Source organism: Dermacentor andersoni, chromosome 6 (assembly GCF_023375885.2).
Source record: "Dermacentor andersoni chromosome 6, qqDerAnde1_hic_scaffold, whole genome shotgun sequence".
Lineage (NCBI taxonomy): Eukaryota > Metazoa > Arthropoda > Arachnida > Ixodida > Ixodidae > Dermacentor > Dermacentor andersoni.
Genome location: NC_092819.1, coordinates 148738774 through 148757911, shown reverse-complemented (window position 1 = coordinate 148757911; position 19138 = coordinate 148738774). Strand labels below are relative to the sequence as shown.

The window sequence follows — 19138 nt, the reverse complement described above, 5'->3', positions numbered from 1 at the left end:
CTTTTCTGCCTCTTGGGACATATAATGCTTTCGCAGTAAATATTGGTGGTATCGCCCGAAGGGTGATGCATTGACAGCGATAGTAAGATTTAGCGTTACGCTTGAATTCGGAAGGTGTTCGGAGTAAATGTGGGAGGTGACAGTTTGGTTGCGATAACGTTGTATGTGTGTTCACGCACACATGTCCGATAACGGACCATGTGTGCGCCAACCCTCACCCAAGGCAACAGCTACCAGGCGCCTGAGAACGCTGGTATCACGAAAAGCGACCCTAGCGGCTCCGCCGGAAAATTGTCGGCCTTAGTCAGCGTCCCATGAAATATTTGATAACGTTAGCTGGACAATTACTGTCTGACGCTTAGGCTAGCCCAAGCAAGCAGCGGCTGAGTAGTTTTAGGGTACTCACAGCGGGATGTAGAACGCTGCTCTGGTTCCAGCACCAAGCCGAGTAAGTGGAGCGCCAGCCTTGCGTCGACTTTGCTACGTCTTTTTTTTTTCTTTTTTTGCGGCCAAACGCACTTTACGTCTCTCAAGACCCTCTAGCCCTCCACACGCCAGTCACGCATGCGCCGTCGATATTGAAACAGCACCATCGCCGCCAACGGCGGGAAGGCTCCTAGGGCGCCCGTATAATTTCTGTTGCGATAAAGGGCGCAGTCGGTAAAAGTTAGAATAACTCAAGCAATATAACTGATTTGCAGTGTAGTCGTTTGCTGCGTCCCGTGCTGTTTCTTATCGCAAGAATGATCAGCACTCGTCCCCTGCTATCTAAAGCGAAGGCGTCTCCGACTGGCCCACCACGGTATCGTGTCTGTCGCTTCGTCCCTCGGTCGGTCGTTCAGATTTCTCGCAAAAAAGATTCCCTTGAAAGAACAATTAGCAGTAGTTTTTCGTTCAGTATATTGTTGTGCCAAGGTCTTTAATTAGATGGATGGATGGATGGATACAACTTTCTTGTACGTCCGGCAAGGTTTAGCGCGACCCGGGCTCAGGTCTCCCGCGGGGGAACGTCAAGGCCCTGCCTCAACGCCACCTCACGGGCTTGCTGGACTGCCCACATCTGGATTCCGAGGTCTGAGCTGCGCAGAGCGGCGGCCCACCTCGACGACAGGGTCTCCGGAGTAACTGCCATCCCTCCTATAACTACATTGCACTCCCACAGCATGTGTTTGAGTGTTGCTGGTCCTTCCTGGTACAATTTGCACGTGTCGTCCTGATGCTTATCTGGGATACGTTTCAGACGGAATGGATTAGGGAAGGTGTCCGTCTGGAGTTGTCGCCAGGCGACGGCCTGCCTCCTGTTCAATTTGGGACTCGGAGGTGGGTATATCCTTCTGGCGTTCAAATATGCACTGGTTATGTCGTTGTATCTGGTGAGCCTGTCCCGTTCTGCTCGAGAAGCGTTTGCTATCGTGCGAGAGGCGTTGCCCTGTTCGGCGCGGCGGGTCATGTCTCGCGCCGTCCGGTGCGCCGTCTCGTTTAGGTTCGGGAGCGCGTCGCCTTCTGTGGTGACGTGCGCGGGGAACCATATGATCCTCGAGCTCGCTGTTTTGGATCTGCCCGCTTTTGCGGGAACGGACAGGGCTTCCTTGGAAATTCGACCTTTGGCATAATTCTTTACTGCCGTTTGCGAGTCACTTAGTACGACTTCGCATTCCTGTTCTGTGAGGGCCAGCGCAATCGCTACTTCCTCCGCTATTTCCGAGTCTTTGGTGTATACTCTGCATGTGGTTCTGATTTTTGACTCTGCGTCTATGACTACGGCGGTGTATTTTTGGCCGTTCGCATATTCGGCTGCGTCGACAAAGCGCGCGTTTCTCTCCCTGCCGAATGAATGGAGCAGAGCCTCGGCTCTTGCCTTTCTTCTACCTCGGTTGTAATCGGGGTGCACGTTTCTTGGGATGGTTGCCACCGTAATGGTCTCTCTGATTTTGTTGGGGATTTGCATTTTCTGGCAGTGCTGGTTGTGGTACGTTATGCCGAGCGTGTTCATAATGTACCTTCCCGTCGTGGCGTTCGAGCTGCGAGATGCGTTGTGCTTCGGCTATTTCTTCTAGGGTGTTGTATATGCCCAGCTGAGCCAGGAGCTCGGTGCTCGTCGATTCCGGGAGGCCCAGGGCTATCTTGTACGTTTTCCTTATGAGCGTGTTGATCTTGTTCTTTTCCGCGACGTACCAGTTGTGGTAGGCGGCTACATAGGCGATGTGGCTGACAACGAATGAGTGGATCAGTCGAATGACGTTTTCTTCCTTCATGCCCGCGTGTCTATTGGTTATTCTCTTTGTGAGTCTCGTGGCGCTGGTGACTTTGCCTTCGATCTTCCTCACAGTTTCGCCGTTAGCTCCGTTGGCCTCAATGATCATTCCGATGATTTTACTTTGGGGATTGCGTTTCCGTCTTGGGTGCACAGGCCGATTTCCTCGTACTCCCGGGGTCCTGTGTAGCTCTTTGGTGACATGCCTCTGCGCGTGGGATGGTAAAGGAGTAGTTCGGACTTGTTCGAGGAGCATTTGAGGCCCGTTCCTTGGAGGTACTCTTCCACTTTGTGAATGGCCGTTTGTAGTGCGTGTTCAATATGCCCGTCACTGCCACGGTCTGCCCATATCGTTATATCGTCTGCGTATATAGCGTGGCGGATTCCTTCGATTTCCCGTAGTTTGCTGGGGAGACCCAGCATGACTAAGTTGAAAAGGAGCGGAGATATAACTGAGCCCTGGGGGGTACCTGCACTTCCCTGGGTTCGTTCTTCGGACTCGAGGTCGCCAACCGTCAGGGTGGCTTTGCGATCGTTCAGAAAGTCCCTCACGTAGTTGTAGGCCCTTTCCCCCAGGTTCAGATTAGACACTTGTTTAAGGATCGACTCGTGAGCGACGTTGTCAAATGCTTTCTCCAGGTCTAGTCCTAGGATGGCTCTGGTGTTTCTTGTCTTGTCGTCAAGGATCTGGTTCTTCAGTTGTAACATGATGTCCTGCGTGGACAGGCGGGATCGGAAGCCTATCATGGTGTGGGGGTAGGCTTCCGTCTCTTCTAGATGGCTGTTGATACGGTGCAGGAAGGCGTGTTCTAAGACCTTACCCACGCACGACGTGAGAGAGATTGGGCGTAGGTTCTCCAAACTCAACGGCTTTATGTGCTTGGGTATAAGGATAGCCTTGGACCTCTTCCACTGCTCCGGGATGCGGCCTTCTCTCCAGCAATTGTTCATATAGCCCGTGAGTTCGGTGACAGATTTGTCGTCCAGGATTTTGAGCGTTTTGTTGTTAACCCTGTCCGGTCCTGGGGCTGACTTGCTGTTGAGTCCTTGGAGTGCCGTTCTGATTTCCGCCTCACTGAAGTCTTCATCTAACTTGGGACTAGGACTGCCAGTGTACCGACCGTGCTCGACCGTCGGTCGTTGCGGGAGGTACTTGTCGCAGAGTTTCATGACGATTTGCTTCTGGCTCGCCGCCGCTTTTTCTTTGTGCAGAAGTATCTGCATGTCGGCTCTTTGCTTGAATTTGCATTGGGTTTCGCCCAGCAGGTGCCTCAGCAGTCGCCACGTACTTCCGTTGTAAAGTTGGCCATCGGCGGCATTCCAGACTTCGTCCCACTGTTGCTTGCTCAAGGTTTTGCAGTGCTCTTCGATTTGTTTGTTTAAGTCGGCTATCTTTTTTCTCAGCTTTCGATTGAACCGCTGGCCTTGCCATCGGGTTTGTATGAATTTCTTGGCTTCCCAGAGGTGGGCGAGGCGACTGTCCATCTTCTCCGTCAGGAAATCGGGAGTGATGGTTTGCGTGGCCTCCCCGACATCCCTGGTCAAGTCCGCGATCCATCTGTCAATGTCACCGATTGGCTCGTCGTCTTGCCTGATATCCCGGTGCTTTCTGGACTCTTTCTGTCCTAATAAGCATACAACAACCAGCTATACAACATATTCCTCAAGTGGCACGTATGTTATGGTTACTTTCTTCAAGAGCTAATGATTGTTTAGTAAAGCAATGAAGGGGGCTAGTTGGTGAACGTTCATGGTTATATTGCGCTCAGTTTTACAAACACGATATTAAGGAAGGACAGGACGTGGACGGACTTGCGCTACGTCCGTCCACGTCCTGTCCTTCCTTAATGTCGTGTTTGTAAAACTGAGCGCAATATAACCATGAACTAATGATTGTTAAATGATTAATAGACGATAATCTTATATGAACTCAATTACTATCGGTAACAAAGAATATCTCACAAAGTTGCGTGGATCGTGAACATAATTAAGGAAATAAACATTAAAAAAAACACGTTACGTTTTCCAGCGTGTGCGATTCTGAACACTAGTGACGCACACATCCACAAATATTCACATACACGTGCAAACACACAAGCACGAGGTGATAACGCTTGCTGGAGAGAAGTAAACCAAACACGAACTATTAAAAAGATACCTATTTACCATAGCCATCACAACTCTGATTACATTTATGTACCATAACCTTTGTTCTCTCGACACCTTATCTGAGAACTGGCATGTCATCAATGTGTTGAAATAACTCTGTACGTCCGAGCACAATTTACACGAGAACTTTCTCTTTTTTTTCTTTCAGATCATGCCATACTACGTCAAAACATACCTCATCCATGTGCCTGGGTTTTCGGGTCTTTTTCTCAGCGGAGTCGTAAGCGCTGCAACCAGGTAGCGAAAATCTTTATGTGTTCATAATGTATCAAAATATTTAAAAATTTCTCATATGGTAATTTTCACAGGGATTACACAGTAACTGGTCTTCGTGAGTGGTAACTAATGAATGATTTAGGAGGCGACAAGCTCGAGATTAATTCAATCACAAAACGTTGTCCACTTTACAGACACTTAGATGAGATAAGCGATTCAAATCGATTAAAGTAAGCACTCGTGCAAAATAACGTTCCTTTCCTGCCATGTGAATGCCGTCTCTTTTTTTCCACTGTAAATCGAACAGTGAGTGAATGAGTATATACTTTATTGAAAATAGATAACAGAAGGCATGATGGTCGCGTCCGCTATTCCAAGGCCCCACCGGCACAAGCGGCTCGCTGGGCTTGGTCCAGAAGAACCAAGTGGCTCTCCCGGCCTTCGTCCGCAAGCCACATCTCCCACGTCTTATTCTTTATTAGTGGATGTTTGTGTATTATGGGGCTGCCTATGTGTGGGGGCCTCTCGGGCCACTGCCATGTTGTATGCTTTAGTGTGGGTTTGTCTGTGAACCACGGGCACTGGTCTGTATACAATTAGGAGAGCCATAATTCAGTTGACGTTGTGGGTAACTTTGTAATGAACAAAGCTGCACAATTTCAATCCAGATGCCTTATAAGTCGCGATGTTCAGGCCTAATGGGATGTTGAACAACTCACATAAAAGAAATACCTGCTGCAACAGTGTCACAAATGCAATCACTGGTTTGTCCCATAAAGGTTCGAATCGCTTGATAGATTATTCCGCCAATTCTACATGCAATATTCTTCTGCGTATTTTTCATTTCAATATTTGGTACACATAATGTGACCCTCGTACCCGGAATTGCCTGTCAAGCTGATAAACAATGTTTTTAGTTCGGTTTCTTGATAACTTTGCGAGAGTTCATTTAGCATTGGTTACAGTATGAAATACATAGTAAATTGATCAAAACATCTTTTTCTTACAGCACAGTGTCGTCTATAATAAATTCTCAAGCGGCTATTCTCTACGTAGATGTGATTGTTCATCGATGCCAGAACGCGGAAAAACATGTTCGATGGATTACTCGTGGCACCGGTAAAGTAAATTTTGTTCAACAGTCACCAGGCTCTTCATAACCGGTGAAACATACACTTGACATAAGGTTTCGCTAGAGCGAAAGCAGCTCAATTTTTCGCGGTTTGTGTATTTAGGACGTTCCCATGATATACTTTGCGAATGAGATCTGCGGAAGCCTGCAAGGTGTGGGAGGAGTCATAAAAAGAAAAAAAAATGTTCATTATCTCAACTGCAGCACGAAAGTATAAGTAAGCAGAATACGGATTTCTAAAATAAGGCAGATTCGCAGTAAGAAAAGTTGCCCTTGTTCAGGGATCAAACCAGAGGTGAACACATATCTGGGGTGGTAGCTTTGTCAGCTGAGCTTATCTGGAGGCTAGCAAACATCGTCGAGCGAGGCAGCACAACTCATGAACCCGATGCCTGATTACGGTAAATCTGTTCTGCAGTGGGCAACAAGGTGAAGAAAAGTTAATGAAAGCGAGAACCATTATCCTTCCTGCATCAGCACGCAGCTTCAAAATAAACTCATACTGACTTCTCACAGTAAAATATTCCTTAATATGTACGTCAATCGACGACAAGCTTACCGCACTTAAGCTACAATTTCTCGTTGCTGTTCAGTCAGTAAAATTGTGGTGGCAGTGTCCAATAATCAAACTTGATGGAAAAATTAGATATGTAAATTGCAGAAAGTATGTGCGCAAGTTGAGACAGCATTCAGGGCAGCGCTAACGAAAGAAATGATATATCATCCAGCACCCGTGAGTTAACAGCATACCGTATTTGAACGAGAAATGGTAGCAATGAGTCACTTTGCCGAAAATTTCAGCTGCTTACAAAAAATGTGTGTCGTGAAGATGCAAACTTTAAGCTAGACACTCTTCAATAATCTCAGTGTTTACGAGAACTCTCATAATTCTCTTTTGCGTTTTCAGCACTCGCACTTGGGATCTCAATGACAGTGTACAGCATGCTCTGTGCACACATGGGCTCTTTGTCGAGGGTGAGAAATGCATGTTGCTCTTCTATTGTGTCATGGGTGGTAAGGTAGAAACCGAAAAAATAAAATGAAACGGCAGCTGGGCTAACTAGGTTGGGCTTGGTTTGCTACCCAACGGTGGAGAAAGGGAAAGCGGGAGGAAAAGGGGAAGATACAAGAAGCGACGCTCACGCGCGCACAGTAGGGTTCACCGGTTATTTATAGGGCATTGCAGAGCCCAAAGGTCTTATGTGTATGCAGCAGTGCTTTGGGGTGACGATCGACTCCCCGTGTCATTTCTTCTGTGGGCGTTCTCTCGTGTAGTCGGCTTAAAGCGGCCCGCATAAGGTGGGCCAGTTTGACCTAAAAGAGCTATCGTTTGCCATACAGCGTTCAAAAGGCCTGCAGGCATATGCGATAACATGTTGTAATGGATATACATAGAGGTTAACTTGAGGGCAAATAACTTGTAGAGGAAACGGGAAAACTAATACGTAGACCTGTATAGCCACCTGTGAATAAATGGAAGCAGGTTACTTTCGACTCTTGAATTATTTTATGATAATTAGGAAACGAATATGCTTAAAAACCAGGGATTTCTGTAGCTTCACTCTAGCAAAAAAGATACTGGGCCAGAAACTTAGTGAACCAGCCTATATGTCTTACCATTTAACAGATTGCTCATTCATTGCTTGAATTTTTGGAGTTGCAGCTTCCGCGACATCCAGCTGGAGTCATTATCACCACTCAGTACATTCACTTCACTTTATAGAAAATAGAAATATGATTAGTGAACATTATTGCAATGGGAGTACAAGCATGAGGTCAAGAAGTGTTCAATTGCTATTTTAGCCAGCAGTAATCTTGTTCTCAATGGCTACATGGTTGTTTATATGTTTATATGCATGGTGTCCCAGCTAACTTTAGCCAGAATTTAAAAATATCCAAATGCCTCGTAGCTGTATAGAACAAAGGTACTGTTGCTTGCCGTCGCTCAGAGATATTCAAAGTATTTTTCATTCCGCCTAATCAGATAATTAGTGTTAATCAGTTATTACGGTCACTCACACAAAAACGGTTTCGGCATACTAACTCAAAACTTCAACCGGAAGTGACTGCCTATGAGCCCCTCCTATCGAGAGCGATCTCCATTTTGGCGTGTACTGTGAGACGGCAGGAAATGCGCGCCACCGCTGTGAAACAGTTAGAGATTAACATCGGCACAATAGCACAGCAAGGGAATGGCTGTTGCATTGTACTCAGGCCGCGGAGACGCACATTTAAAAAGGAAACGACGCATGCCGGCCATGACGTACTTCCCACTCATGCAAGCCATTCCGAGTTGTAGATGTTACAGGAAAAAGTAACCGATTACAAATACAATTACTTCTTTCATAAATGTAATTGATTACAGTTACCAGTTACTTCACTAATTACCTCAACAATTAGCAAAGTAATTGATTACTTTAACACTACCTTTCTCCCTACATTTAATAACATTGCACAAATAAAGTAAATAGAACGAGAAGGCCGGCCACGTTGAATGCCTCGCCATTCAAACGTTGTTTATCTTAACTAACGATTGGTTTTCAAAATGTTATGCGGTAATCTTCCTCCCTTTTCTGGTGAAGACATCTGGTATTGACAATGAAAACTCACTCTATGTGCGCGTTGGAAAGAAGGACTGTGTTGCAACGTACCAACAACTTGCGCACAAGATTGTGCTTACTCAATGCTGCGATGCTCGGGCCTGGGTCCTCCTGACTGTTCCTGGGTCTAGGGGATGGTGCTCCCAATAAGGCCAGTGAAAAACCTGAAAAATTGTCCATGGGTGATATTCTGGTATCAACGCCCGGAGTTGTCATTGCTATCGAGCCATAGAAGCGCCGATTATATTTGTCGGGCGACATCTGGCAGATCTCCCTCCGGAGCTCTTGACTCGTTAGCCATTTTATTCCGATATGGACTACGGACATATGGACACTCCAGGTGAATTGTTGCCGTTGCCGTCCCCGTGATGTTCCGTATGAAGTCCAAGGTCGATAAAACCGTCGCCGCGCGTCGTATGCTGTACGTGCGGGTGAAAGCACACGAGAGAAGCCGGAGATCGCGGCTCAATCTGGCGTGCGGGAACGATGAAGAGAGCAAGTGCGCAGTCTTCTGTCGCACGAAAGGCCGTGGGGGGATGAAAGAGAGGGATGGGGGGGCGTCGTTGTTTCCCGGCTGCAACTGCGCATTTCGCGAAGGGGAACTGACGTGTTTATAATTGCATATGACACGTATTTATTCCTTAGGAATAGGTGCCTTTCTTTCTCTTCCTTATTGCATTCTTGTTTTAATATCGCTCGTTCATTGCGCGCGAATTGCGGCCGCACCGTCGGTTTTCATTCCACTGTGTTATTGTACGGTTTCCTTTGGCCAACAAATATTTTTCTTGTGCTTCAAACCCGTTCGTATCCCACTCCTCGGTCACTTAAAAGAATAGACCCTGACCACTCAAGTCGCGCTCCAAATGTTGTCATGACTCATGCTCTCTTGAACACATGCTCCTGCTGCGCCCAGCCCTTAACGCCTCTCCACCTATCACGAAAGAACAATGGGATGAATCCCTCAAGAGCAGCAATCTCCACATTGAACTCCAGGCTGTCCAGAGGGCCCACGACATTGCGGCAGGACTTATGTGCCGGTCCCATCGTGGTCGCAGCTACCAACTTGATCTTGGGGAGCCTTCGGCTCCCCTATATCTCAGTCTCTCAGGACTCAAATAAAGTTCTTCTCATGTAACGTTGTTCTTCAAGCAGCAGGTATCTTTCGTGCGCATTTCTGCTCACGTAATTTTCCATCAGTGTGTTTTGTGAAACGCCGACAGAAAAACATATGCAAGTTTCCTGCCCCCTTGCCATTTCTAACAAATATAACATATGTGCCCCATGCGGGGCCCTACGAGAAGTACTCTTTTAGAAAAAGAAAGAAAAGCTGCAGTGCAACATTGCATTCATGTTTCCTACTTCCTCCCGTAACAGAATGCGAAATAATTGGTTCGGGTTCTTTTATTGCGGTCGGACCTCGGGTGCCGAGAACCGATTTAGGTGGCCATTATATATATGTTGATATTTTGCCCGTAAGCCGTGCGAAATTTTTGTCCTGTCCATGCTTAACAACAAAAAGCGGTGCGGTAGCCTAATTAATGGCTACATAGTGGATAATGCGTTGTACTGCTAAACTCGAGCTCACAGGTTCAAATCAGGTCGCGGAATTTGATGGCCGCGAAATTGAAAAACACTCATTCATTTCTGTTTAGGTGCAAGTTAAAGAACCCTAGGTGGGGAGAACTAAACAGGGTGCCTCATAATCATATCGCAAGACGTAAAACGCTTGAAAATGTATAATTAAAAAAAAGCAAAAGGCAGCTGCGTCCTTCGGCTTTTTTCTAGGGGTGTAAACAAAAGAAATTATTCTCGAGTCTGATTTCTGAGAAAAATATGTTACGCTTACCTTTTATTTCGTACCTAAATGTAATGTGATTCCCAACTTTAAGTCCCCTGAACTAAGCAGCTTCTGTATTATAAACGGCTGCTTTCAGTTATTCGGTGCACTATAAGGACAATAACGAATCAATTAAAGGAACGGCATGCCTCACATACACGTAGAAATATTTGTAGGTCTATTGTGTTTGTTGAGGAAAATAAGTCTGGTACCACATTCGTTACACAGATTTAATGGGTTGGAGACATAGACTGTGAAAAAAAAAATGTTTTCTTTTCCTGAATCAAGTTAGCAGAGTTATGGACTGCCTCGAAACGGGGCGTTTATTTTGAATGACAACTCGGAACTTCTTAAGCAGGACCGATTAGCACCCGTGCGTTAATTCTCTCAGGAATTGATGCACCTCTCCAGCAGCACAATCATTCGGAATGAAAGTCCTCACATCGGCCCCTCACCTTCGAGACTTCAAAAGTGCTGTTGTGCGTTACATTCGAACGGAAATGGCTATTTGATCATTTTTAAAACTGAATTACGAAGTCGTATACGATCTGAATAGCGAATACCATTCGATTAGACTATGTGTTTCTACTTCATTTCGCCTGCTGTGCCGTTGAAGGAGATCGCCAGACAAGCCACGGAGATCACATTCATAAAGACTTCCTGGTCTCCCCGATCCAGTCTGAGTACATAGGCAAATTCACTACAAAATTATTTTCTTTGATCATTATCTCTAGTCAATATTCCACCAACAAGAAGCACGCGTAAAATGACACGGTATTCATAAGATTTTCTTACGTATCTTCATGTTGCAGTTAGGCGGCTTCTGTGGCAAACATTACGCGTTCCTTTTAGAAAACAATGTTAAAGATAGCCCTTCACTTGGCTAAAACTACAGCTGATACCGGCTGACAAGAGTCGCGGGCGCACCAAAGCAAGTAAAAACGACAAAAAAAAATTTACTGCGCAGACTTTTGCGAGAGAAACTGGGCGTCCGCCGGCGTCCACGCAACGAACGCGCGCTCGCTAACAGACGACGCACTTGACAACGACAGCAAAATTGAATACGTCACGTTGTATAATCCATGCCTCAAATATGTACGCGTGGCGAAAAGGTGTGAATATAAATTTGCAGTTGAAGTAAAACACCAACATAAGAGCGTCCGCGCGCTATCGGTCTCAGCGCCCGCAGCGTAATTACGTTGAATATGCCGCGAAGTGCGTCACCACCCCAATCCAGTTCGTTCGCAGCGCCCTCGCGCAATTTTTCCACACGCGGCGCCTCAGCGGGAGAGTGCCGTTCGGTCCACTCGACCGTTGTCAGGTACACTGCAGTTCTCGCCGCTCTTGCGCTGAAGCGATAGACCTTAGGTCGCTTCGCTCGATAGATAGATAGATAGATAGATAGATAGATAGGTAGATAGATAGATAGATAGATAGATAGATAGATAGATAGATAGATAGATAGATAGATAGATAGATAGATAGATAGATAGATAGATAGATAGATCGCTTCGTTCGCTGCTGCTGTCGCGCTTGCTCACACCAGCGAGCAAGCACGGTGTAAGCAAGCTCATGACACTCGACGCCAGCGCGACAGCGAGCGTCCGCGCGCATCAAGTGCGATGTGTTCATGTTTCCTCGTGCGCTCCGACACCATGCGTTTTAATTCAGTGTGTAAGCGAATGCTTCTAAGTTTACACGGCCGATAAAACTACCATCCTTACCTCGTACAGCTGTCTACTATTTTGCTATCGCAATCAATACTTCGCCTTTCAGGCGAAACTGCGCCAGTTTTAGACTTAAACGACGAATTGTAAGGGGTGGTAGGAAAAGTTCATGTTAGTTAATAATTATGGGGTTTTACGTGCCAAAACCACTTTCTGATAATGAGGCACGCCGTAGTGGGGGACTCCGCAAATTTTGACCACCTGGGGTTCTTTAACGTGCACCTAAATCTAAGTACACGGGTGTTTTCGCATTTTGCCCCCATCGAAATGCGGCCGCCGTGGCCGGGATTCGATCCCGCAACCTCGTGCTCAGCAGCCTAACACCATAGCCACTGAGCAACCACGGCGGGTTTCACGTTAGTTAAAAATGTGGCCAAATGAGCAATGTTATTTAATATAGAGCTGCATATTATTCAGTTCAATAAATACTGCTCTGGCGTTACAGTAGCAAAAATAGGCGTGTACGAATCAGATATATATCAGCCTCATAGAAAGATATGGCTTTAGCAGCCTAGAACTTGTGTCTACATCAAAGAAGTCAGATTGCAGAAAGTGTATAAGAAAATTGAAAAGCAGCTCTTACCGCTTACAGAAGCCGCCTAAAATGCTTCCAGTGGAGAAAGATATTTATTGTAACAGGAAAGCTGGGAGTTTAAACTTCTGAGCAGGGTGTGCAAATACGCAAGTCTGCCTTGTTCAGGTAATCGAGCCGTAGCTGCAGGACGGTGACTGTGGGAAGCCGGTAACCCACGTACATTTTTTCATCGCTTTGAGCACTGTAGTTGCCGACAAATTTACGTGCTCAAGGCTGTGTCAGCTGATGTATTGTTTTGTGAAAAATTTAGCTGAATATATGTAGTCTTTACTTAAAAAAAGCAATCGTTAAAGTATAAGATTACCAAAAAACGTTATTTATTAGGAGTAATTATTTACCTGTAATTCGTTTCGTACAAGCCTGAATCGCTTCTGTTGTTTGCAATCAGAAAAGCGTGGCCTTTGAGATCGGCCTCCATTATTACAAGGGGCCATTTAAGTTCTTCACCACTTAGTGTTGCCAAGCTGCTGTACAGTTCGATCAGGCTATAAAAAAACTAACACAAGCTTTTTAAGTGCGCTCAGATTATGCCAACTTGCTGTAAGGCATGTAAGGTAGAGCATTCTTTGCATAGTTAAAGCTAGAAATTTAGTGTCAAGGTCTTTTAGGAGTTTCTATGGCAATGTAAGGTGCTCTTTTTCTTTTGTAAACGGGGCAAGTTGTGGTCGGTAATGAAATTTTCACTGGTGAGATGCATTGGCAGCTGGAATTCTAGGTCAAGGCGCGCACATACTTAAGGCATCGCAAAGCAATTAACTACTGTGTAACCAAACTTTGGCGGAAAATGCTCACATTTTTTTGTTCTACGGTCTGCCCGCGCGTTATTTTCGACCCAGCTTTACTACATGACCTACAACTATATAAATTTTCAGTAAGTAAGGATGCAGTTTTCGTATATAAGTTTCGTGCACCAACCATATGTTCTTTTTTATAATTTTACTTTTTCTAACAGTAGATGTGACCTGACCTACACCCTTACTCTGCGCAAATAAGGTATCCCCTTGCACTAATTTTTATTTCGTCGTTCACACAATGGCAAGTGCTAATAATGACCAGCTTGCGATGCATTTTCTTTTTCTTCGCGAATGGCGCATTTAACGCAGTCAGCGTGTCTTTTATGGAATAGTGGCGACAATGATAGTGCGTATTTGAACACTTTCGAAGGACACCACCAGGGTGATGAAACTCTTTTTTTCCTGCTTTCTTTACAGTCCTTCCTTATGGCCTGCAATAGCCTGACTGCACCTTTTGTCGGTTTGTGCTTAATAGGTGTCTTGTTCCCTTTCGTCCGTGCAAAGGTAGGTGTTGATACCAAGGTTAGAGTAATTATAGCGGCCTATCTTCAGGTCGGTTTCTATAACTAAGCGTATTTCGTTGACTCCCTTGAGGAGACTGAGGATTTAACAGAATTATTGTATTGCGGGCTAACTAAGCTTGATTGCGTTTATTAAGTTACAGCGCATAATAGGGACGGATAAGAAGTACAAAGAGTACCAGCGGAACCTGTAAAGTCAATGTTCAATGCAAAGAAATGTTATGAGACAGAAAATGAACGACTAGGGTTCGTTGATTCGTAGGCCTTTGGTTTACGCATGGCAAGATGCAACTTAAAGAGAACGATATCCAAGGAAGTATACACTTAAATCCAAGTAGTCATGACGTTCTGTCTATTCAATCAGCGTAACCACTTTCTTATACAAAGGTTCTTTGCACAACCTCATATACAATGCATGCGTTAGGACATTCTTCGAGAGAGAGCAAAATTACCAGTACTAAATTGAGTATAAAAATTTAGTTACGTGTATCTATGATATCATATACTAGTCTTTTTGACACTGTTCAATTTGCTCATTCTCGATATATATATATATATATATATATATATATATATATATATATATATATATATGCGTGTGTGTTTGTATGTGTGTTGTGTGTGTTTGGTATTTGCATACATGCTACCTTGGGGAAGACTCGCTAAATGGTGTAGTGTAGCATGCCCCTTGACAATGACTGGAACTGTTGATCGAGAAGCATTAACCTCCTAATGACCTAACACAATTCCACGTCAAAGAAAGTTACATCTTGTACACCTTTATTTCTTCGCAATGACAGTGCGCTTTCACAAAGACCAATTATGTGTTACTTTAGTCTTAGCTTTTTAATAAAGTAATTAAATGATTAGTAGTTGGTTTGATGAACCATGCCCAACAAAAATAATCTATAGCATGTCAAAATCGCTACTATATCATATGTATTAAGTTTCTTCGGTCGAAATATGAGTTTTGAGTTAGCATGTGTGATAGGTCGGGCAACACAGGATTAAAGCGCGTCTGCTACCGTCTATGGAAACATTATGCCACCTATCGAAACCGAAACCGCCGTCCGCAGAGACGCATATTTAAGGAGCACAAGGAAATAACATCGCCTTTTGACCAACGAGAAGCAGCGTCGACATTGGGCGCTCGTAGTAGCGCAGCTGCTTGAAGAAAATCGCAGTTTACTTTGAATGTCGGCGCTGGATGTAAGAAGTTCTTTATAAGATTCCCGAGCGTCAGCATCGACAGCAAGCTACTATGGTGACGGCTGATTTAAAGTGTGGTGGCTGCATCAGTGCAAAGCGTCAACGCACTTCGTCGCATGATAGGTGTACGTTGGGGAAACCATCCTATGTCCATGCTTAAACTAAACGATATGCTGATAACAAGCAGTCTTCTCTATCAGTTGCCGCTGATATCACCATCATCGAGTCAATTCGAGCGCTTGGAGGCAATGCACAGAAAGGGACTTTTCTTGGCAAAAGGGGCTCCTCAGGCGGCTTGAAACAAACAGGTTAGTAATGAAGGAGGGTCTTGCTGATGCAGCTTTTAAGGCTAGGCGAGTCGCCCGCAGGTGCGGTGCTTCTCCGGCAGCTAAGAGCAAGAACTGGCTCCATTTCCATGTGGCGCTAAACACCTTCCGATTTTTAGGATTTGAATGACCTTTGGGATCTTACCGTTGAGTGCGAGAGTTGGCTGACGTTGAGGATGATTTTGAGAACTGAAGGTTTATTTACATTATTTACAGTAATAACACAAAGTCATGAACAGTCATAATGTTATCGACGGCCGGCAGCAAATCGGACGTCGCGGCCGGTGGCAAGAAAAACGAATGAATGAAGGAATGTCTCTTCTCCCTGCCTCTCGCTTTTAACGCCTTCGGTTTCTCGGGGTCACGTCATTTTCGGCCAACCATCGGGCCAGCTCAGCTGACGTCATTTTCCTCCAATGGTAGGCGCCCGTGCAAGTGCCGTCACATTCGGCCCATGGGGTCGCTCCAAGGGCTCGACTGTCCGATGGGTGACTTGCCACAGGCATTGCCTCCTTGCCTGCAAGCGCTCAGCTGGAGTAGACGGGTTGTTCTCGAATCACCTTTCAGAGCCACACAACAGCTTTGCTCGGGACCAAGATCAGCTACCTGGAACCGTGCAAGCCTCCCGTTGCAGTTTCGGGAGGAGTCAAGCAGGGGGGGGGGGGGGGGGGGAGACAATAGCTCGACGTGCGGCGCATGAGGTGTGGGCCACCAACCACTCTGACGGGTCGAGCAACGTGCTAGACGCGACCCTAGCTGCGCACCATAATTGGAATGCGACGGCGATTTGATGTTGTCGGGGGACTTTAGTGATGCCAGGAAAAGGGTCCATATCCAGCAGGCCTAAACGAAGTCGCCTAGATCCGCCATGGTCTCTTTAGGACGTTACATGCAGCCTCAATGTACCCCACCTACCAACGAAATGCGCCATTTCAACTGACGAAGCAATTTTTCTTGTGCTGGAGCACTTGAGCACAGTATTTCACTGACACATACAAGTGTACACTGACGGGTCGGTGTGCGCACAAACAAATAGCTGCGCAGCGGCATTCTGCTTACCCTCCCTTAATGCGTCATGGTCTGGCAGCCTGGATCGCATAGTTTCCTCTTCAACAGTAGAAAACGCCGCAATTACCACGACTTTGCGATGACCGCGCGCCTGTTCTGCACGAGACGTGGTGGTGCTGACAGACTCAAAGTCAGCGTTACAACGATTACACCATGGCTTACCTCGAGAAAAGTTTACAAGGCAATCTCTGGCGCTGAGTAAAGATCTAATGAGGAAGGGTTCTAACGTAAAAAATCAGTGGATCCCATCCCACGTAGGAATTGAAGGAAATGAGAAAGCTGATGCTCTTGCGTGCGTAGCGCGCACATGCGCCCCAGAGGTGAGAGCGCCGAACATCTTTCAGATCTCTAAGGACACAATCCGAAATCACTTTACAGTTATGCACAACAGTCCACACCGAGCCTCTGTGACCCATGGAGCTATACTCGAGAAGAAGGAACGCTGTTGCACTGCATCAGAACCGATTCCGCGTACACCCGGTCTTGGCTATTCAAAACTGGGCTTCCCGTTCTGTGTATTCTGTGGTGATACAGGTGGCATCGAACGTTTCATTCGGCTATGCCCGCTGTTCGACATAGAATGAAAAGCGATGGTCGACAGCCTGCACAAGAACGCTCTTTCGAACAGGAACTTTGAAGATGTCCTCTTCCCCGGATGGCCCGTGGAAATCAGGAAGAGGGTGCAACGACTGCTCATTGCCTTCGTGTGAGACACGGGACTCCTCGACACCTGGTGACACACCCAATCTCAGTTCCCACGAGGCTCAGGTGGAACAATTGCCGGCTATCTATGCCAGGCTAACCGCGCCTACTGCAAGAACACCACTACGAGCACCTTCATTAAAAGGCTTTGGAGTTCTCGGATACTTTTCTGTAGTACTCGGACTTAGCTCTTAAGATATGAATGAACTTTGTGAAGCATCAGGAAGTCGGGGTCGCATTAGAGCATTGGATGTAAATAATTGAATGTTCGATCTCAACAAAATCAAATGTATTTGTTAGTGTGGTGGATTTTGTTGGATAGTCTCAGGTAATATCAAATTTTTTCTTCGATGCAGTTTTGTTTTTGTCTAGAAATTTTTATGTATTTATTCCTGCGAGATCTTAAGAAGAGGGATGCCATGGTTGCAAATAAAAAGAAATTTGCATTCTTCAATACTTCTAGAATGCTGTTTGATACACATACCGCATTACCGCTGAATCCTGTATATCATACCGAGTAGTGTGTCCTGCATCATAGAGCACAGAAAAATTGTTACTTTATGCACGTTATTTGTTTCCTTTTATATAGCGGATTCATTAAAATTGCTCAACGGTTGCTTTTGTCGGTTCAGACATAAGAGCGAACAAGCAAAATTGACTGACACATTCCTACGTTTGCAGCGTTCTGAGGTTGAGAAGCGATAACTCAAATACCATAACAATGTTCATGATGTTACTTAGTGCACATCAAGTAGATAGAGGAAATAGAGAATGTTTTCAATTTTATTATGTCTGAGCAATATTCCGAGAAATACACTAACGTGCAATATGTGGCCTGTCTGCAGCACTAGAAATGAGAGTAAGTAAGCTGAGGTGCTTGGGAGGGGGGGGGGGGGGGGGGCACACCTGCAGTGTTTGCAAATTCGGATAGTACAAATAACACTTTAGGGTACTTGTGATAGAGTGAGAATTTGCTTTTGTTTCCTTTTTGTGCCATACATTAATATCATTTTAGGTACACCTCTTTGCATGTTGAAAATTGAAGCGGAAGCGCTGTAACGTCATTGTTAACGATATACATGCACTAAACATCAAGTCTTTTCAAATATACATACCCACTTATGTATGTAACCGGATTCTAGTTACCTGAAAGGCATTAAATTCGAATGGAAAATGTTGCTTCGTTTTTACCTTGGAGCCTTCAGCTTGTGTCTGAGCCGTCATGGTAAATGCAGCAGAATCACAACTGGCAATACTCAAACCTCCGCCTGCCAGAGATTTTCCACTCGTTAAAGACTTCTGCGAATCTGATTCCTTGTAACATTTACATATTATGAGGAAATTACTTTTTTGAATTCTACCCTACATCATGGTTGAATAAAAAGTAGATTGCAAGATTCATGCTAATAGCTGCATTCTCTCTTCTCAATAAGAAATAACAACCCAGTGATATTTCCTCCATTCCTTGCTGCGTTCATAATCGCCATTGGATCCAGTGGCACCCTAACGGACGTTGAGCTAACCCAAACGTGTTCATTGTAAAACAAGGCATTAAAAGCAGAATTTTCCGTGCGCACAGGGTGCTGGCGTGGCGACGATTGTTGCAGTTGTGTTTCAACTGTTCCACATCGCAACCATTATCAAGAGTGGAAGGAAGCTTACCAGAATGGAAACGTCCCTGGACTACTGCCTCCACAACCACAGTGTCATTTCTTGGACGTCGAACACAAGCATCCCTATTCCACAGGCAGAGTAAGTTTATTTAGGGTATTGTGTTTACTTTATACAAAGCAGTCACTGCTTTATCGGCAATGCATCACCTACACAGCGCGCCCATGTACTTTTTACTGGGGGAAGATAATTTACTGCCGCCGAACGTATTACGCTGCAAGGTAAACATTTATTTCAGTTGAATAAAAATTAAGCGGCGACGTGAATGCGAGAAAAATGCGTTAACACTATGTCGCCACTCTTTTACATCCCGAATG

General features: G+C 45.4%; 1 protein-coding gene across 1 annotated transcript in view; it reads left to right on the top strand.

The window, feature by feature from the left end:
• The first annotated feature begins 301 nt into the window (after positions 1 to 301).
• LOC129382769 (sodium-coupled monocarboxylate transporter 1-like) overlaps positions 302 to 19138 on the top strand; it is a 52210-nt gene continuing 33373 nt past the window's right edge. The window contains exons 1-6 of the mRNA XM_055066950.1: positions 302 to 448; positions 4572 to 4660; positions 5649 to 5758; positions 6679 to 6746; positions 13742 to 13828; positions 18730 to 18902. Coding sequence (XP_054922925.1) covers positions 4575 to 4660; positions 5649 to 5758; positions 6679 to 6746; positions 13742 to 13828; positions 18730 to 18902 — 524 coding nt within the window. The 5' untranslated portion in view covers positions 302 to 448; positions 4572 to 4574. The remainder of the gene's footprint in view (positions 449 to 4571; positions 4661 to 5648; positions 5759 to 6678; positions 6747 to 13741; positions 13829 to 18729; positions 18903 to 19138) is intronic.